This window comes from Xenia sp. Carnegie-2017, unplaced genomic scaffold (genome assembly GCF_021976095.1).
Source record: "Xenia sp. Carnegie-2017 unplaced genomic scaffold, XeniaSp_v1 HiC_scaffold_13, whole genome shotgun sequence".
Classification (NCBI taxonomy): Eukaryota; Metazoa; Cnidaria; class Anthozoa; order Malacalcyonacea; family Xeniidae; genus Xenia; species Xenia sp. Carnegie-2017.
The window spans coordinates 10,039,682-10,059,337 of NW_025813436.1; the positions used below are offsets into that span (position 1 = coordinate 10,039,682).

Genomic DNA, 19,656 nt, shown 5'->3' on the forward strand with positions numbered 1-19,656 from the left:
CGAAATTCAGAAATTCTATAATCATGTTGCTGGTTCTGTTTTGAGCCAAGATATTAGTAACTGGATTGTCATTGACAACCATGGATCTACTATTGAACAGAACTACATTAATTTCCCATTGAAAATACGATTTTTTAAATTAAAGTGCATTGGTTTCTCTGACATAACACTTTTCTTATTGCTGCATGAAGGCAAACCTGTTTAAATAATTATAATGTAGGTGAAGATATTTAGCATGTTGTATAATTGTTATTATACAGACATTATTTATAATATTATGGCCTTGTGTAATGTATGTCAAGAACTTATTAATTCTCAAAAATGCTAACCTTCTTGCACTACTTTTCTCTTGTGTCCTTACAAATTACAGTTACCTATACTAATTTTTCTAGGTTCAAACAACTTGACAAATTTTTGAATTTTACATTATGCCTTGGAATTTTGTTTTGTCTTTTGGTAAAAATATCAGTAAATGACTTAAAAATCAAGTTTATCTAAAATAGTATTTTGTACAAAATAACTATACATAATTGAAAAGTCTCATGTTGAAGGCGATGTGGCTTCTTTTACTAGATTGCTACTCTTATTCTTTTAAATGATATCGTAATTCTTCAAAAGACATAAAAAGTTCTTTGTCATCAATTTTTGCTTCTTCCACATTCAACTTCATTGCAAACCAATGCATCTTATGTGAATTTTTAATCACCTGGAATTGAAAAACATATGGACTTTGTCAGATGATGCAGTACTGTATTTAATGTTTCATGCATGTCATGATAAGCTTTGCTTGAGCAAATATTTCAAGGTAGGAGCAAAATTTGGCACATTATTGAACAAAGTAGTTTTTATCTTGATTTTGATGTACTTAACCTGTTCACTACACTGTGTAACAAACAATTCATTTACAGAAACACCAGATGGCATTCATAAAACTTTTAGCATAAAGCAAACCATTACACACCATCATCATGATTGTCCATAATCTGTCAAATTGTCCAGGCTAGCTGTTTAATACAGGTATTTTTTATTGTACGACATGTACCAAAGAGCTCATTAATTAATCTTGCACTGCATTTGATTTCAATACAGCTCTGTCCTTAATATTTGCTTCATATTTTCAGAAAAATATCATGAAAAAATCCTCCATTTCAACTCAGTTGAAACAAGGAGTTTTAAGATATGCATATCTCGATAAGAACTGGTTGCTTTGCCTCGTCCAGCAAGCGATTAAGTAAATAACAAATAAGACTGGATATACATAACTTAAATTATAAGTTAGAAGTAAAAACATTCACAAAATATATACCATCACACTTCAAGTATTGACTTAAAACAAAACACTGAACACTTTAAATGGTAAACAATCTTACGTTGCTTACCGGTATCATGAAATGTTTCCTTTTCTGGCATTACTTCAGCATCCGTCTACCAAACAAGTTTGCAACATGTTTTAAAGATAAAATTTCTAAAAGTTTTTGTGTTTAGCATTGATATTTTATATAATCGCTATTGTGGTTGTCAAATCCGGGTGGGCGAAAAAAATTTCATTTTATGAGCCCGCGTCTTTCCGCTGACTTTGACAACCAAAATCCGCCATGTTTTTGACCACGCGGCCGCGCGCTAATAATTTATAGTAATTTGGTTGACGTTTCCCCTCCAGGTCTTATAGAACTCAATGGTATGTAACGTTTTGAAGACGCTCACGCGTCACGCGCGTCAAACACGCACATGGGGAACTGAGTCGAGAAAACTGTCATGGCGGATAATTTGATATTCATTTAACATGTACTATATTTCAACAATTTTGATTTGTTATTAAGCAAATTTACTTGCTTTTGATTTTAGTAATATTTCAATGGAAGGGAATAATGCGAAAAGTGATAAAACAGACAATTTTGAGTCAAAAGGCAACGATATACCGACGGAGAAAAAGCAGAGACATCGCGAAAAGAAGGTCATAGCTGATCCTATAAAGCAGGTAGAAAAGGTTTATTTACTGTTCCCATTGATTTATGATCCATTTGTGTTTTATCTCTATTTTCAGATTGAGTTTTATTTTAGCGATCCCAATCTTCAGAAGGATAGATTTTTAAGACAAAAAATAACAGAAAGCGAGAATGGAAGTAAGTGGTGAAAGAGAGTAGTTGCTGCCTTTTTTTCATCTTTAAACATCTGTTTGTTTGAAAAGTTTAAATTCTCTGTGCACATTGTTCATACACATTATGCGCATTATATGTAGCTGTGTATGTATGTTTGATGCTGTCAAGCATTTTACTTTGAAAATTTTATTTTAGGTATTGAAATTGGGACGATTGCAAATTTCAATAGAATGAAACAGTTGTGTGGGGATTTTTCTCTTGTTGTAAAAGCAATGAAACGATGTTCGTCTATTGAGGTCAATAATTTTTATCAATCAACAAATTACTAAAGTTTGTGTCATATGAAAGGCACAATAAAAGATTTGCTATTCTATGCAGCATTATCATGTTAAAAACTTCTGAATCCATTTTTCAGGTGATTGATGAGAAATGGTTGAAACTATCGAAGCCACTGCCAGAACCAAAAAATGTTGATTTACAAACAATTTATGTTGTAAGTTTCTTAATTGTCTTCAAGAAGTTAGTTAATGTGTTGTGTAAATATACGTATTTTGAATCTTGAAAGATAAGGGGATTGTTTGGTAGAATGTTTAACACATTTGTGCAATATGTTAACGGAAATGAGCTACCATCTCATGTGTGTGGTGTGTTGGTAATTAACCTTATATGATATGTTTAGGAAGGATTACCATCTAATGCTGAACATAAGTGGTTAAAATCATTGTTTTCATCTTGTGGCAATGTGGTTTACGTCAGGTATGGAAACCTGTACATTGTTTGGTATTGTACCCCTACTAATTTTGTTTTATATTCTGTTATCTTAGGGTTTGAAGATAGTGCATTTTATATTTCATAAGCAGTTTTTCACTCTAATGAATAGTGTTTGTGAATATTTTTCTCTTAATATGTTATATGTTTTTCTTATTTTTCAGTTTGCCTCTGCACAAGTTGAACAAAAAAATAAAAGGTTTTGCTTTTGTTGAGTTTGAGAATGAAAGTGAAGCTGATGCTGCACTGAAGGTAAGTTTACTCAATTGTATAATTTATGATAAAATTTGTTAGAGGTGGACCTAGAGTGTTTTTAAAATCATCACACACTCCCCTTCCTGGAAAAAATTCCCCTCGTCTTAAAACATGCTTAGATAACTTACCTTTAATCATAACATTCTCAGACATAGATAGAGTTGCTTGCCTTCTGAATTCAATAAAGTCACATGGTGTTTAGATGTTTGCTGACAGTTCTATTGATCAGAGTTCATTCTAGGAAGGACCAGACATGTTAACTGTAGAAGATGAGGAAATTGATAAATTTAGCATTGAAAACGCTGAGAAGAAAAGGAAACGAAAATGTACCTCAAATGACTCTGAAAATGCGAAAGAAACTGAAATTCAAACACTTAAAGAACGACGATGTAGAAGAAGTAATCATTTTGAAAGAACTTGAACCAACAAAAACTAAAATCGAAAAAGGCAATGCACTGGAAATTTTTAAAAAGACGGTGAAAAAGGAAAGTGAAAATGGGAGGAAAATAAGTGGAAGCAATGAAGATTCTGATGAACAAAAAACAAAGAAACGTAAACGATGTCTGAAGACAACGGGCACGAGGCTACTGCAAATAAGAAAAACAAACAGATCGACAAAGGAGACAATATTCATGAACAAGAATTTAAAAATGACGTGTAGATTGAGGAAAAACACGTAGAGACGAAAATGAAAAAACGAAAGCGGACAAAAAAAGTAAAAGACAATATTGAATTGGAAAAACCAAAACTTCGAGTCATATCAAAGTAAGTTCGACTCATTAACATATCGCTTATTAATCCTAAATCTAATGTCCGAGATATATGTTGAAGATTGGATTGAAGATCGGTATTTGTAGAATACGGAATTGTTTCGTACATTTCCTTACGAGTATTTGATATAATTTTGCCCGTTCATGAAAAATTTTCCTCTTTTTCTCTGTATTCTTAGGATGGAATGGTTAAAGTTAAAGAATGAATATCGGCAATTACAAAAACAAGCGATGAAAGATGCTAAACAAAAACTGAAGATCGAGTTTGAGGAAAAGAATTTAGAGTGTTCAACTGCAGAAGTTCCACAGCGAAAAATAAAGGATAAAGTGAATTGTAAAGCAGAAAATGATGATAAAGATGAGAAAAAACTTCCTGAAAAACTTGAACGGCAGAATGGCGTTGTTCTAAGGTTTAAATCAAATGAAAATGTTGACTCAAAAGAGGTACTGGTAAGTAATTTGTTCTTCTGGGACCGGTTGCACGAAGCCTTAGATAGCGTTATTCATTTGATAGCAAAAATTTTTAAACTTGTAAGAAAATTGTTTATGAGTTAAATTTTGAAAAAATATTTTACTTCAGTGATTGTTCAGTTCGAATCTTATACTTTTTGCTTTTTAAAAGGTTTCATAAAAGTGTAAAAAAATTGCTATCCAATGGATAACGTTGTCCAAGGTTCCTGCAACCGGCCCAAGGTAAATAGCACTAAACAGCTTTATCAACTTATTAATTGTTTGTGCATTCTTTAAGGACATATTTTCAACAATTACCACTGTAGCTTATCTTGAAATGAACGATAACAAAAAAGGAGTAAGTAGCTATGTCATTGCTTTAATTCATCTCCCATTTTGATGGTTCTTACACCAATTTAATCTTAACCGTTTTCTTAAATAGAATTGATGCTTTTTGTTTTATAAGGGTTATGTACGGTTCCCGACAAAGCAAATGTACGAGAGATATTAAGAGAGATTAAATATAGAGCGAACTCAACGATTTATGAACAAAAAGAAAAGGAAAAAAAATACCAGAGGAAGGCAAAAGGTTTGTTTGTTCTCTCAGCAGTAATAATTTCAAATTTTTTATTAATAGAGCAACAAAATCATACAGAGCAGGGGGTGCTCCAGTTTTTATTAGATGTCTTTTGGTTCTTATAGTTTTAATTAGATTTCTGTGGCTCCCTCTTGGTTGTCGTTATGTCATTCACATGTTAAATGTGTAGTCTGGCAGTTGTTTTAGCACCCTCCCCCCCCTTTCTCCATAAATACATCCGTGGTAAACTGCCTTATGATCATTTTTCTTTATGTCTTGTTTTTCTCTGTACATTTTTAAAATCCTCTCTTTTATTAACCTCAATGTTTTGCATATGACCGCTGTTAGTTTGTCACAATACGATAAACTAAGCTAAATATTTGCATTGGAACATTTAGATTACCAAGAAAGTTGATGAACATAATGCAAGAAAGAAAGAACATATCCATTTTAATAACTAGTTAGTAGGCATTAAAAAGTAACATTAAAATGTCCAATTATGTGCATGCTCAATATTTCAAGTGTTATTTTTGTTGTTTTTGTGTCAAGTTTAGTTGGTACACTACTCTTTTTCAATAAAGCTTGGTATATTTTTGTCACCCTTGATATCTTTCGTGTTTTGTGATCGAAAGTTTGCAACACTGAAATCAAGTGTACAGTACTGCTTCAGCGTTTTAAGATCAAATTAAATATATTTGAAATCGACATTGGAAGCGTGTGTTTGAAGAAGTTGTTACACCAAATATCTACAGCACCAAACTGTGGATGACGTCAGGTCATTGGCAACATTATTGTGAGAATTTATTCAAGGTTGAAATAGAAAAGGAAGTTTATGCTCTTAAGTCAATGAACTGTCCTGGACATTGGTAAGTTTTCTTGTGAATGAAGTTTGTGGTTAAGATGTCTTTGGAAGGGGGGGGGGTTGTCGTGAAACTCATTCCAAAGTTCATCATAGATTAAGGAAACGTCTTCATTTTAGCGTGTATCAAAATATTTTCTTCTGGGGATTTCCATTCTCATTTGCTGGCGTTCTTTCTGCCAACTAACGTGAATTTCTTATATCTTCAGTTTGATGTTCGATCATCGCCCTCGCTCCTGGCGTGAGTTACCATTGCGTATGGCTGATTTTGGTGTGTTACATCGAAGCAAGTTATTTCAGCCATTAAAAAATTGTATGTTCTCAACTTGGGATGATTATATTTGAAAGCAGAAACACTTTTTTTGAATGTTATTTTATTTCAAAGAGAGACGTTATCAAAAGTGTCTTACCTAATTTACCTTTCACTTATTTGGGATAAGTTTTAATATTTAACATATTGTAGAAATTTAGCCAATCAGAGATGTAAGAGCTCAAAATTTATCCAATAACATTTGTAGAGCTCATTGAAATCAACCAATGAAATCGATCGGACCACCAAATGATCTTAATAAACGTCAATCACTTTACACAACGGTAGATGCCCTCAAGACTCGAAAGTGAAAGGAAGGTTAGTGAAATTTTGATTTATTGTTTTAAACGCACTTCAAATGTTGATAAATTCAATGACAAAAGCCTTGTTTGATGTATAGTTACGCATTGTTTTACTGTAAATCTTTTCGTCGGTTGTTTTTGTGCAATTCGCCGTTTAACTGCGTGCCTTCGACGGTTTATTTGCTTGGCCAGAGAAACTTGACAGTATAACAACGGCAAGTTTGTATGTTTCAAAGTCTTTCTTTTTATTTTACTTCAGTGTGCTTGGTGACTGCTGGTGTTTTGAATACTTCGAAGTGAAACTTTGTCGAATATTTTTGCTTTTAGCGTGTATTTTTGAATCGATATTTTTTCAGCGACAAATTTGTGCGACCGACATCTTCCTCGTTTCAACACAAAAATATGTAAAAATTCTAGGTGAAAAGTAATAGTATTGCAAAAGTAGCGATAAGGAGGGTATTTCTTATCCCATGGGTTGATTTTTTGTTGGTAAAAAATGCTCTCTTGACTCTTGAGCGAAAATTTTGAGATATGTAAAAAAATATGAAAATGTTGGTGCATGGTGGACATTGGACTTTCGATAAAATTGGCGCCAATTTTGTTCCGCGTGAAAACGAAGAACCCTGGGCACGAATTATGCAAAAATGACTAGCTTGACTACGAAAATACCCACAAAATCTTTGAATGGAGTGGGATACAGGGAAAAATTTGAAGAGTGTTGACGGCTACAGGTTCTTCAATTCAATAAGTTCGAATGATAGCAATTTCAGTGGGCGAGAAAGATTTTAATGAAATACGATGTACGCTACTTGAGTACAATTTAGAAAAGTTGTTATTGAAAACTATTTTAAGAACACTTTACCAATAAATGTGTTTTTATTCTATAGGAAAAGAAGATAATTTTCTCTTGAGAATTTACTATGAGCAATCATAAAGAATGCAACCAAAGTCGTATCCTGGTTGAAATTTGAAGCAAAGATAAAACGGATCGCTATCAAAACAACTGGAAGAGAACAAAGGAGGAGTAAGGTAGGAAACTCAAAATTTTTCGACTCTAAAACTTTCATCGACTGCCTGGTTCTTTTTGTACGAAAACGCTTTTGAAAATTTTTGTTATAATATTCTTTTATTGTAGTAATCTTTTCTGTTAATATTTTTATTTTAATATTGCAATTTTTATAATATGTATCAAATGGGTGAAAACGCAGAAGCTCATTTCGTTTGATTTGAATTGATAGGATATTCAAATGAAAGCAACAGACAGAGCGTATTTTTATGGATTTACAAAATTTTTTTTTCCTTTTTTCTTAAAACTTTGCACGAAAAGTTTGTTTAACATTTTTGTTGTGCAATCACTATCTTCGTCGTATTTTGCTGCTGGTAGACGAGTACTAGTAAGGGTAGAAAATGATTAGACAATAGATCAAAAAAACAATTGTTGTGAACGATCTATCTGAAAACGATGTTCAAAAGCATTCAAAGAAGTCTATATGACTTCCTCCATTTGAAATGTGTAAGGGATTAAAACAAACATTCCTTCGTGAAACAAAACTAAATGTTGTGTGCATGTGCTAACGATTTTGATTAAATTTTTAAGTCAAATCTAGTGTTGTGAATAATATTTCAAAAATCGACGCTCAATGACATATAAAGAAGTCTATAAGACTTCCTTCCATTTTTTAAGCAAAATGCTCCTGAGTTTAAGGTGTACAAAGATTAGCAAACAATAAGACGAATCTAGCTAGTGTTGTGAATGACCTATATATGTGAAATTGACGTTCAATGGCGTATAAAGAAGTCTATACGACTTCCTTCCTATAAAATGTATACATAAAAAGACATATTCACTGGATGAAATTTACTCATGAATCAAAAGTAAATGTTGTCAATATTTTTAAACAAAATGCTGTTGAGTTTTGGGTAAGGATTGTCAGACAATAATTAAGTCAAAACTGCCATTGTGAACGATCGATTTGAAATCGACGTTTAAGTGAAAATGAAGAATTCTTTACGACTTCATTCTTTTGAAATTTATAAAATATGAAAAGACACATTAATTCGAAGAAATTTATTTATAAAATGAAAGTAAAATATCATACGTAATCTTACATCAGCAACTTGAAGTCTTCATTTGTCCAATATTCATTTAATTATTAATTAAAAAAGTAAACAAAAGTATTGTTGTAAAAAGTACTCTTTGAACAAAGCGTTCCACAAATTATGTAAAATATGTACAAGACGTCGAGAATAATTAGAAGAATTAATGGAAGCCTCACATTGGAAGAGGTCACTTCAGGAACCACAAGTTCATAATTAGACAAGAACAAGGAAACATAAGAAAGCAGTAGTGCGTTTATGAGCCTATGATAGCAAAACAGCATCTACTTTTGTTTGGGGAGCTTATCAATTTTTGGAAAGGGCGCAGACCATTTCGTTGTTTGGGACGTTTATCACATCTTGAGCAAACAATGTCCTTAGGTTGTTGAGGTGCTTCATCGACTCGTGCGAATGTAGTTTTCCGTTGTTGAGGTGCTTCATCGAATCTTGCCAGCTCGCGCAGCGTCTTCCGTTGTTGAGGTGCTTCATCGAATCTTGCCAGCGCGCGCAGCGTCTTCCGTTGTTGAGGCACTTCATCGAATTTTGCCAGCGCGCGCAGCGTCTTCCGTTGTTGAGGTGCTTCATCGAATTTCCAGCGCGCGCAGCGTCTTCCGTTGTTGAGGCACTTCATTGAATCTTGCCAGCGCGCAGCGTCTTCCGTTGTTGAGGCACTTCATCGTTTTCCGTTGTTGAGGCACTTCATTCTTTTCCGTTGTTGAGGCACTTCATCGTTTTCTGTTGTTGAGGCACTTTATTTCTTCAGAGACTCTTCAAGTGGAGTGGGTTTTTCTATCTGATCTAGTTTGATCCGAGGCGTCAGATAGATCAAACTAGATCAGATAGAAAAATCAACAAAGAAAGAAAAGCGAGAAATTTAAAGGCAAAGTTCACTGCTATGTTTTGAAAAAAAATTACAGTGAAACGGTGCAAGAAAAAAATGACAAAGCAATCTTGTGACGAAAGACAAAGATTTCACGACTCTATAACTATACTTGTAAATACAATGCCTGGCACTTTAGCCCATGCATGACTTTTGAAGACTTCTTGTTGCAGATATAATTTTTTTTTTACATGTTGCTTCTGTTTGTGGGTTTCATCGTCTAACATGAAGGACACGACTTAATTGTCTCGTATAACTTACCTTAACTCAATAAGCTCTTGAACAACTTAATTCAGACTAAGATGTAAAACCTAGCTATCGTCGAAGTTTTATGTTCTGTTGTTTTTGACTTTCACGTGATTTTCGACCAAGTGTGCACAAGTAAATCTCTAGAGATGCTGCAGTTGGTACAATATGAAGGATGGACGTCAGGTAAGATGAACATTAGATGATGCACAGACATTAAATCTTATTTGAATATTTTGCCACCTGAATTTTAGGAAAAAGCATTCATTTAATGAGTTATGGTGCTTTGTCCATCTATGGTTTGTTATGCTGCATAATAGAAATGTTAATAATCATGGTGGTGACATTGTGTGGAAGTTTTAAAACTGATATGGTGAACTATAAACTCAATATCAGGAAACAAATTATTCATCCTAATACCACAAAGCTTAAAATATATTTTGGTAAGTGGTTGTTGATGTGTTTTTATCTGTTCGATATCAAACAAGCGATCGTTTCAGGTGGATGGATGTAATAACTAATAATAGTATAATGATTTTTCATTTCAGAAATTTTTCTTCAAACTGTTTTTTCTTAAACCACCTTTATCACTGCTGAACGTTTAGGAGTTGCAGTTGGCTGCTTATGACGATGAGTCTACAGGTATTAAACTTTTCTTGTAATTACCTTTTGTACTTGTTTGATCATTACTTACAGTTTCTGCAAAGCTGGTTACATTGAGTATGATGTCATAATAAAAAGTTATGATTACAGTATGATGTCATAATAAAAAATGATTCAGCATTTAATTTTTAATAAATTTTCAAAATTGGAATAATGCTTTTTGGTTGTGTTTTATTACTAAATTTATAAAGTCATCCAACTAATTCATATAAAATTACCAAGAGTTTTGAGCAAGCGCAGCCGAAAAATTGAAGGAATTGCTAAAAGCATTTTGATTTGTTATATAACGTTATTCTTTTGTCAAATTTAAATGCATTCATGTTTTATTTTTTGAACTTCATTGTTTTGTAGATAAGGAATGGTGGTGTATTATATTGATTAATTGCTACATGGTTATTGTGGATTACATTCTGGCTGTCGTGGATTACATCGTACCTGTCGTGGATTTCATCGTGGTTGTCATGGATTACATCGTGGCTGTCGTGGATTACGTCGTGGCTGTTGTGGATTACGTCATGGTTGTCGTGGATTACATCGTGGCTGTCGTGGATTACATCGTGGCTGTCGTGGATTACGTCATGGTTGTCGTGGATTACATCGTGGTTGTCGTGGATTTTGTCAAACTAATATTGGGCTAAGGATTACGTTAATCTATGAATGAAGAACGACGACGAGCAATGGTGTGATAATCAAACGTTAACTTACCGTTCATAAACTTTGTTGTTTCACTTCAAAATCTATTTGACATTGTGCCACACGAGTTAAAAAACACACGATAATTTCATGGTGGTTTGTTGAATTATGATATGTATCAAGATTTGAGTAAAGCTGTATGAGGGAATCACAAAAGTTATCAACAGAATAAATCCTAACACTACGTGTTGATTGTCAGAGTATGTTTCATCCTATGAACAAAACCACCTTACACAACACTGCTGGAAGTTTTAAAGAGGCAGTTGGTGCTCATGACGATCAATTTATAGGTAATTCATGTGTATTTTTCTTATTGACCAATCTTTATAGTTGCTTTTTGGCTACGCTAAGAGCAGAAGATAATGTTGTAAATGGGAATTAGTAGCCTAGCAAAAAGCAATGTTATTTGTTGGGAATGTTTTGTCTTGCAAAAACATCTTTACACTAATTGTTATAACATTACACCGAATATATACGTTTTCACAATAAAATTATTATCATTTTACAATAAATTTATTTGCGGTTTTTTAGTCCACGAATGAAGACCAAAGACGACGTTTAAGGTAGCAGGTTTATAGTGTTTTAGTTAAAGTCCTGGTGATCTATACTAACAGGAAGATGATTGATCATTGGCTGAGTGAATATAAAGTTAGTTGTTCTTTGATTCTTGTTAGTGTTGTTTTTTAGTTTTGTGCATGTGATGCAGTGCTTTGGCGGTTGAAACATTTGCCTAAAACGATGATACATCTTATATTGTCCAAAACGTTTTCAAATAAAACTGTCGTATAATGTAAGATTATCATTGTATAAGGTAAAATATATATGTCTGATGTCGGTTTTTATAAGTTTTTCTTTCTTTTGATCACCAGGATACACGATCTAATTTCAAGGAAATGAGCATGGGTTTCTTTGAGTTTTGGTCGTGTTTATTATCTTGTATATTTACTTCTTAAAACTGAATCATATGTATATTTAGTTATCAAACTAGAAAATTGCGGTCCAAAAAATGGCGAAATCCGAATCACAGATTGCACGTTAAATTAACAAAAGAAATTCGGACCGAAACATGGCGTAATCCGGCATGCAAGCTGCATAGCGCAAATTAAATTAATCTAAAGTTATAAACGTCTGAAATATTCTTGCTTGATGATACTTTATAAATCATTTTTACGTTTAGTTCGAACTGTTTGAATTTTGAACCATGCAAAATTTGAAATGTTCACCAGACGCTTGAAAATAAATAAAAACAAGTCAAAGTTTTTAAAATATTTTTAGAAAAAAATAAGGGACTTGTATCATCAAGACGAATATGCAACGTTGGTTTAATAAAGAACGAAACAGATTAATAGGTGCATGAAACCTGGCATTGCTTTTGCTAAATAGCTGTCAAAATCAATGTTATGACACTGGCATGTCGAAGTTAATTAACTCACTGTTATTTAATTTGAAGAAAATAGTTCAGAGAAGGAATATAGTTCAATTATTCATGATGTATTGGATTAGATCGTCTCGAAATCAAATCGAACATCTTCATCTATTTTATGCATGGAAGATGATTTGATAGACAGTGAGACAAACTTATCCGATACATTTAATGTAGTTCCAGGTAGGAATAATCGTAAACGGTGCCAAATTGGTACCTAGGTGATCGAGTGTTGGACACAAGAAGGATTGGTTGGCACGCCGTTTGGTAAAGTATAAGGGCCCAGGAGGCGGTTCCTATTCGTTAGGTTCCCTTTCGGCTCGGGTACTAACGTTGCTTTACAGGTGTCTCATCGTTCAAAGGTATGGTTTACTTATTTTTGTGCAGAATAGTTCGTAGGTAGTAGACATTCCAATCGGTTATTACATGCCACTGATCAGCAGGGTTAGTTAGCTAAGAATGCGCTTAGGAAAAATAGCGCAGGTAAAAGCGGTCAAAAAATGGCGTACGTCCTACAAATGACGTAAAAATGGAGCCAGTTTCGGTTTTTTCCAAAGATGAAGGGTGCATATTGCCAACAGGACACCTCTGTCAACAACCTTGTAAAGATAAAGGCAGTATAATAAATGTTGTAAACCTAATAATGTGCATCCACCGACTGGCTTTCGTAGCTTGTTGGATTTCTGAGGGTTTTCCTCCGGCTTTACGCCGGTTTCCCTCATCTTTAGAGAATCTCTCTAAAGAACAACAAAAAAGGGTGGCCATGCCTGGGACCTGCAGTAGGGATTGTATGGTTATTAGGTTGGATTCCCGATCCACTTAAAGAAACAAGAATAGATTTAGACTCTTGTTGCATCTTCTGTTCTTGTTCAATTTGATCATACTGCAAAAATTCTTATTTGATGAATGACCAGGCCCTTAATATTTTTCACGTTATGGAGTTGTACGTCCATGTGACGTCATACAATATCACCAAACTCAATTCACCACCACGTTTCTGAAAACGTTCAAAATGGCAATGTGTAGTAAAAGAAGAAGAAAAGTAGAATTTGTGCTTACTGTTTACCTTATATATTTATGAGCAAAAAGGTTGAACTTTTTTTATTCTATGGTCCTTCATTCTGCGTGAGTACCTACCCATATATTTTAAGCGTATTTTTGTATATACTTGTAAATTGTAACCTTTTAAAATATCATTTTGAGTTTGACAAGGATGAAAAGCTTCTCCACAAAATGGGTGGGTTTTCTTTCTCGTTTCCTTATCCTGAACTCAATAGATAAAATATCAACGAAATTTACAGGGAAAAACATTGCACTATATGTCAACAACTACTTGAGAACCCACACGCTGATAGCAGCTTCTGAAATATTTAAAGAAGAAAAGTCTTCAAGTTTGAGAGCAGTAATTTTGAAAGTTGTCGAAGTTTTGGCGAAGGTGATGGTTATAATATGAAATAATAATTTGACTCAGTATGCCCATGCACAAAAATAATTTTTTAGATAGGATGTTGTGACGATATTTCAATGCTTGAAACAATTAATTTTATTATTTATCAACGAGCCACCATTTTATTTTCCTGGGCAGTGTTTCTTCTTTTCTGGTTAGTTATGGACAAAATTTGTAGTCCAAAAGCTTCAATTTTGAATGACAAAAGTTGTCCAACATTAATGTTAAAAAGATATGTATGATAATATTGGATAATGTTATTTCATCTGGCCAAGGCATTGTTGGGGGGTGTTGTGGAACTGGAATTAACAAATATTCCTCCATTTTTATTCATGCGACTTTCAAAGCGACTAGCTGACGCGACTACGCTACTAGCTTAGTAACCACGCAAAGCGGTAGTTTTAGACGCGCGACTAAAGCGACTGCCTCGTGTGTTTCAGCCTTAAGAGTTGATGATGAAAATTGGCACATTGCCATGAGGAAGTTGCAACATTAATCAGGATCAAGGTCACAAATTTTGATAAGTTTTGAAAGGAAACTAAATATTTTGAAATACACATTTATTCATCACAGGTCAAAGTTGATTATTCTCGTTTAACCAAATGTTTCTTATTTTTGGAATGAAGGAAGATAGATTAAAGAGGAAGAAAAACAAGGGAGGTTTTCTTAGTTTTTTTCCCCCGTATATTTGCTTTAAATTAGATTGAATTTACGTTTTGTTTGTTGTATTTATATAGCAAAAGGCCATTATTTTTTGTGAAGACAAATTAGTCGATTTGTCTGTTGTGTTTTCTCAGGAATTTTACTTTTTCTTAAATGTTTTCAGTTACACTTTTTTAGATATATTTTTATTTAGACAATCTAGAAAGGAGTAAGTTAAACCTAATTTTTAACCCGATTTTCGATTCAAATGGGAAAATTTTGAAATTTCGTGTTGTTGACTTGCGATGTATAATTGATAGTAATGACTGAATGACGGAAATCAGTTGATGTGAGATAAAGTGATCTCTTGTGATATTGATTGTTGAAATTGATTGATTATGAATATTAGCCGAATCTCTGTAGAAATATAAAATGAACTCTAACTACGAAAGTGTGTAGTAGATAGAACAACTTTCATGTTATCAAGCGCAGAGAACTATGTACTATTTTGTTATTGGGCATTACACATAATGGTAAATGTCTTCAAAAAAAATCTTTTAAAGTGAGTAATAATATACGTTTGCTGTTTCCGGTTTAACAATAGAAAATTATCACAACTAACTGAATTTTTACTATGGAATTTTTTGAGATTGGTTTACTTTTGTTTTATTATTTCGAGTCTTAATTTCTTGACCTACTACATGCAGTAATGTAATTTTATTCACCGAGAATTGTACCCTGACAATTACACATTAAACGTAAGAATACAATTTCTGCATGTGTCGAATACAATTTGGCTCTCGCGTTTCACTCACAACAAAGTCTGGAACGAGATAAAGCGAAGGGTAATAATTGCATTGAACGCCAGAAAATTTGACGTTTGAAATCCACGGTCAAATTTTCCATTTTGGTCTAATAAAATTGCTTATTGTATTCGTTCAACACATGCAAAATTCGACGTTTGAAACAGGCCTAAGTTACACCCACCAAAATGACAAGTTTGACAGCTGATGACAATCATTTATATTGAATATGCAATGCTTGGCTTGGTTAACGGTACCCCTGCTTGAGATCGGTCGTCGTAGGCGTTGTGTGATAATTAAATTAAAGAAGCAAGCAAACTCACCGCAATTTTATTCAGGCGAGGAGTAGGTTTGATGCTTTTTCATATGATCATGTGAGACGCAAAACATGACAGAAAGTGATTGTTTAATTTACATTTTGATTGAAGAAAAATAGTCTCGCATTGGCATGTTGCCGTCCATGTAAAAACCACGAATCTATAATTTTATGGAAAGCGTTGAGAAAAATTTTTTATGTTTGTTTTTTTATGTATGTATGACAGGAAAGAATGACTAGCAGCTTTTGCAGCAAAACGTGTAAAGTAACTTGGACTGTGAGATAATGGCTTCCCACATGTCTCATTTTGCTTCCTGTGAACATAACATTTTTTATATTTAGTTTGATGAACTTCTAACAAGCAATTGGCAGAGAAGAAAGAGATCCGTTTTCAAACTGTGAATTCGTTAATTGATGGAAAGTATTGGTGGTTTTCTTATGCGCCTTGCTGATGGACTGCTTACAAAACAACGAAGGGCATCCATCATATCGCTGCTATAAGGCGATATGATGGATGCCCTTCCTTTGTTCGTTATTCCCTTAAGACACACATGACAACCAAGAATTGCTGTTGTCAAAATTATTATTATTGTTTGCCTGATGAGATGAAGACAAGAAAGAGCTTTGGCTGAAAAACGTGAAAAGTAAATTTGGAATGTGATATATATTGACGTCGGACATTTCTCGTTTTGCTTGTTTTGCAAACATAACTCTATATTTAGGCAATGTTACAATTCGTTCGTTCAAGTTTGGTGAAGAAGCCATTATCTTTAAAGCGATATGGTAAGTTTATGTCATGTTTCTATATCTTTAGATAATTCTTGGCTCGATGTTTTTAATCAATCGTATTTAGCAGACAGATATAATCAACAACAACTCGATTTTCACGTTTGCCAGAGTCAGGAATACTTTTAAAAAAGGTATTGTGATGAAAATCATCTCGTAAAAATCTATTGTATTTAATTATTGGTGGGAGATTTTCATCGACATTTCTACCAGGTGCTGTTTCAGTTCATTGAAAGTTCCGTTTATTTGAAATATTTGAAAGAAACCATTTGAAATATGTGACAAGGAGAAATACTCTGAGGCGCTTTGCGCGTTTCGCATCAATGTTCATTCAATTGCTTCAAGGTAGTAAGAATAATCGCGATTATTTAAGCGTCAATAAACTGATTTATAGAGTAATAATATGTACATTAAAAGAAGAAATTCTCGTTGTAGTTTAGTCACAGCCACAAACGAAGAATGTTTACGAAGCTCAAAGCCACATGTTGTAAGTACTTTGTTCATTACTTATTTATTAGCGGAAAGCTAAGCTGTTATGAATAACGCAACTTAAATGATGCTTTATAATAACGAGAAAAATATAAATTTTTAACTGAAACTGAATGTGATCTTTAGAAAAGTGTAAAGATGTTTATAGATTTCATCATTGAATGCGGCTTTCATAGCTTAAAATATAATCTGAAACTGGTTTCAAACACATTCTTTTTCTTTAAAAGATTGTTGAGCAGTAAAAGAAAATATATGGTTTACACTGATTGAGAAAGAAGATCTGTAAGGCTGCCAATAACATGCGGTTTCTCTTGCATAAAAGAAATGAACAACTACAATTTTACAAGTTTCGTTTTCACACACGGTTTTTTTATTGTGAAATATTCTGTCTAATTCGAAATGTTGTCCATCTACAAGAAAATTCTCGGTAAAAGAGACTAAACACACATCAATGCTTTACAAAAAGTCAACTTGCAAGATTAAAGGAAAGCCGTTGTTGGGGCGTGGTACGGATTGAAAATTTTCAATTTTATATGATGAATTTAAACTTGTGCAATGAATATGAATGAATTTGATTGATGTTTTGCAATAAATTTAAATTGACGTTGCACTTTTGCAGCAACCTTACGGTGGCTATTTCTTTTCTCTATATGACGTGTTTTCTAATAAAGTGGTAAGTGTCGTCGTCGTCTGTACAATTCGCATTGTATGTTTGTAAAATAAAGTAAGTTTGGACTGTGATTTCAAAGTATACTGTGAATTTGATAATTTATGCAAAGTATTGGTGGTTTCTTGTGACAATTATGATTGTTTGATTGTTTGTCTCATTTCTCGTTTTGCTTCCTTTGCAAAATAACTCTTTTTATATTTAGGCAATGTTACACTTCGTTCGTTGAAGTTTGGTGAAGAAGCCATTATCTTTAAAGTTGAAAGCGATGTGGTGGTAAGTTTATGTTATATAATCTTTAGATAATTCTTGGCTTGATGTTTTTCTTCAATCGTATTTAGCGGATATAATCAACAACAACTTGATTTTCACGTTTGCCAGCATCAGGAATACTTTCAAAAAGGTATTGTGATGAAAATCATCTCGTAAAAATCTATTATATTTAATTATTGGTGGAAGATTTTCTTCGACATTTCCGACATTTATTCAAAACCATTTGAAATATGCAACAATGGACAGATACTCAGCGGCCTCTTGCTCCATCCTCAAAAAATACATTTATAGAGCAATATACATTAAAAGAAGAAATTCTCGTTTTAGTTTTGACACCGCCATACATGAAGAATAATGTTTACGAAGCGCAAAGCCACATGATGTAAGTAGTTTGCTCATTATTACTTATTTATTAGCAGAAAGCCAAACCGTTATAAATTGCGCAACTTACACAATGCTTTATATTTACGAAAGAAATTTGTATTTTGAAACTGAAACTGAATGTGATCTTTTGAAAAGTGTAAAGATGTTTATAGATAGTCACAAAGATTTCATCATCAAACGCTGCTTTCATGACTTTAATTAAAACTAGTGTTTTCGGCACACATTCTTTTTAACCACACATCATTCCTTTACAAAAAAGTCAACTTGACAATTGAGGAAGCCGTTGTTGGGGCGTGGCAAGGATTGAAAATTTTGAATTTTATATGATGAATTTAATGAATATGAATGATTTGCCGTTTTGCCATGTGTTTTGTAATAAAGCGAAAAGTGTCGTTCGTCGTGTATACATGTCGCATTGTATGTATGAAATATTAATTTTTTCTGTTTTTGAACTATAAAGAGCAAAACGAAGGCTTTTAAGAATATGTTGTCTTGTAATAAAAATACACACACTTTGAAACAGTTACTGTTGTTGTTGGTCATTAATTGATTGTTAATAATGAAACATCTCATTTAATACTATTTCGCTTTTTAATTCCTGTTATTTTGATTATTGTTTCAGGTGACAAGCTTGAATTTCTGTGCAAGGATTATCGACGGTGGGAATAATTATTAAAATGGTTTTTTTTCTCATTCCTTTTTTTTTGCTTTAGATGATCATCGTGTGGTACAAGGCCTGCTCCTTTTCCCTCCCTTTAGCTAGGTGCGCTGAGAGAAGGTCCCTGACAAAGGACGGGTTGCGTGTTCTTCGGAGCTCGCTTTAACGTAACGTGGTCATGTCGGACTAGAGCGCCCCATTAGGCTCCCGCAATGAAATTTTCTGATAAAGATACATTCTTAGATAATTAAGTCAAGCAGTTAAGTTAAGAAAATTTTCTTTGTTTGTCTGAGGGAGCAAGATAAAAGGGTCTATGTTATTGTGTGTAGTTGGTGTCATTGTAAGGTTTAAGCTGGTGAGTTTAGCCTTGAAGGTCAATACGGGGACATGTATCTTTGCCAAGACGTCAACAAATCCATTAAGCCCACTTCCATCTCAGCAACAATGAAAGAAACTTGCGTTGCTGAGGTAAGTTTGCTTGTTTGCAGTTCTGTATTAATCATCGTTAATTGTATGTTGTTGTTTTTTTTCAGCTCTGCTGGCTGGGTGGCGTCACCGCACATTGACCCAGCTACCCAATGACTTCCCTGAATTTTCATTATGTGAAAACTGAAAAAAAAAGAATGATTGTGCATGCATGAAGGAGTATTGGTACCAACCAAGTAAGGAGCATTACAACTTGTTACTACTTGTACCAAAATGACAAAAAGATTTATTAACAATTGTGATTTTTCTGAACAACGATGAAAGTGCATGTCAACTTCTTTAACAGAAGGGGAGTTAAAAAGCCGGTCAAATT

The 19,656-nt window shown here is 33.5% G+C and overlaps 1 protein-coding gene and 2 long non-coding RNA genes across 10 annotated transcripts; all 3 read left to right on the forward strand.

Moving 5' to 3' along the window:
* Window positions 1-1,687: 1,687 nt before the first annotated feature.
* On the forward strand, window positions 1,688-5,525 carry LOC124454342 (la-related protein 7-like). 5 transcript variants are annotated; one of them, XR_006951417.1, is made up of 11 exons: window positions 1,688-1,978; window positions 2,045-2,123; window positions 2,295-2,395; window positions 2,515-2,592; window positions 2,779-2,855; window positions 3,032-3,119; window positions 3,364-3,887; window positions 4,072-4,342; window positions 4,641-4,700; window positions 4,809-4,931; window positions 5,318-5,525. XR_006951417.1 is itself a non-coding variant. In XM_047005167.1 (7 exons), exons 1-7 carry the CDS (start codon window positions 1,856-1,858, stop codon window positions 3,361-3,363), a joined length of 585 nt encoding a protein of 194 aa, XP_046861123.1. In that variant the 5' UTR covers window positions 1,688-1,855; the 3' UTR covers window positions 3,364-3,568. The 5 variants fall into 5 exon arrangements, 2 of the variants coding, with proteins under 2 accessions (XP_046861123.1, XP_046861129.1); XR_006951421.1 differs by having other exon boundaries at window positions 4,072-4,336; XR_006951422.1 differs by having other exon boundaries at window positions 1,688-1,954.
* Window positions 5,526-5,672: 147 nt separating this feature from the next.
* On the forward strand, window positions 5,673-7,393 carry LOC124453540. Its single transcript, XR_006951128.1, has 4 exons — window positions 5,673-5,785; window positions 5,988-6,091; window positions 6,297-6,406; window positions 7,278-7,393. It is a non-coding gene; the product is annotated as an uncharacterized LOC124453540 (long non-coding RNA).
* A 6,222-nt stretch (window positions 7,394-13,615) lies between these two features.
* Window positions 13,616-19,467, forward strand: LOC124451520. Of its 4 annotated transcripts, XR_006950496.1 has the most exons (13): window positions 13,616-13,827; window positions 14,280-14,346; window positions 15,943-16,244; window positions 16,323-16,383; window positions 16,454-16,520; window positions 16,600-16,731; window positions 16,822-16,873; window positions 17,495-17,548; window positions 17,748-17,818; window positions 17,884-17,945; window positions 18,143-18,197; window positions 18,822-19,325; window positions 19,391-19,467. It is a non-coding gene; the product is annotated as an uncharacterized LOC124451520 (long non-coding RNA). The 4 variants fall into 4 exon arrangements; XR_006950497.1 differs by lacking the exons at window positions 13,616-13,827; window positions 14,280-14,346 and adding an exon at window positions 15,637-15,877; XR_006950498.1 differs by lacking the exons at window positions 13,616-13,827; window positions 14,280-14,346 and adding an exon at window positions 15,637-15,865.
* The last annotated feature ends 189 nt before the right edge of the window (window positions 19,468-19,656 follow it).

Excerpts from the sequence above, each read along its gene's own strand:
- LOC124454342 (XM_047005167.1), top strand. The coding sequence starts at position 1,856 with ATGGAAGGGAATAATGCGAAAAGTGATAAAACAGACAATTTTGAGTCA. Across the intron at positions 2,396-2,514 it reads AACGATGTTCGTCTATTGAG|GTGATTGATGAGAAATGGTT; the intron begins GTCAATAATTTT and ends TCCATTTTTCAG. Across the intron at positions 3,120-3,324 it reads AAGCTGATGCTGCACTGAAG|ATGTTTGCTGACAGTTCTAT; the intron begins GTAAGTTTACTC and ends CATGGTGTTTAG.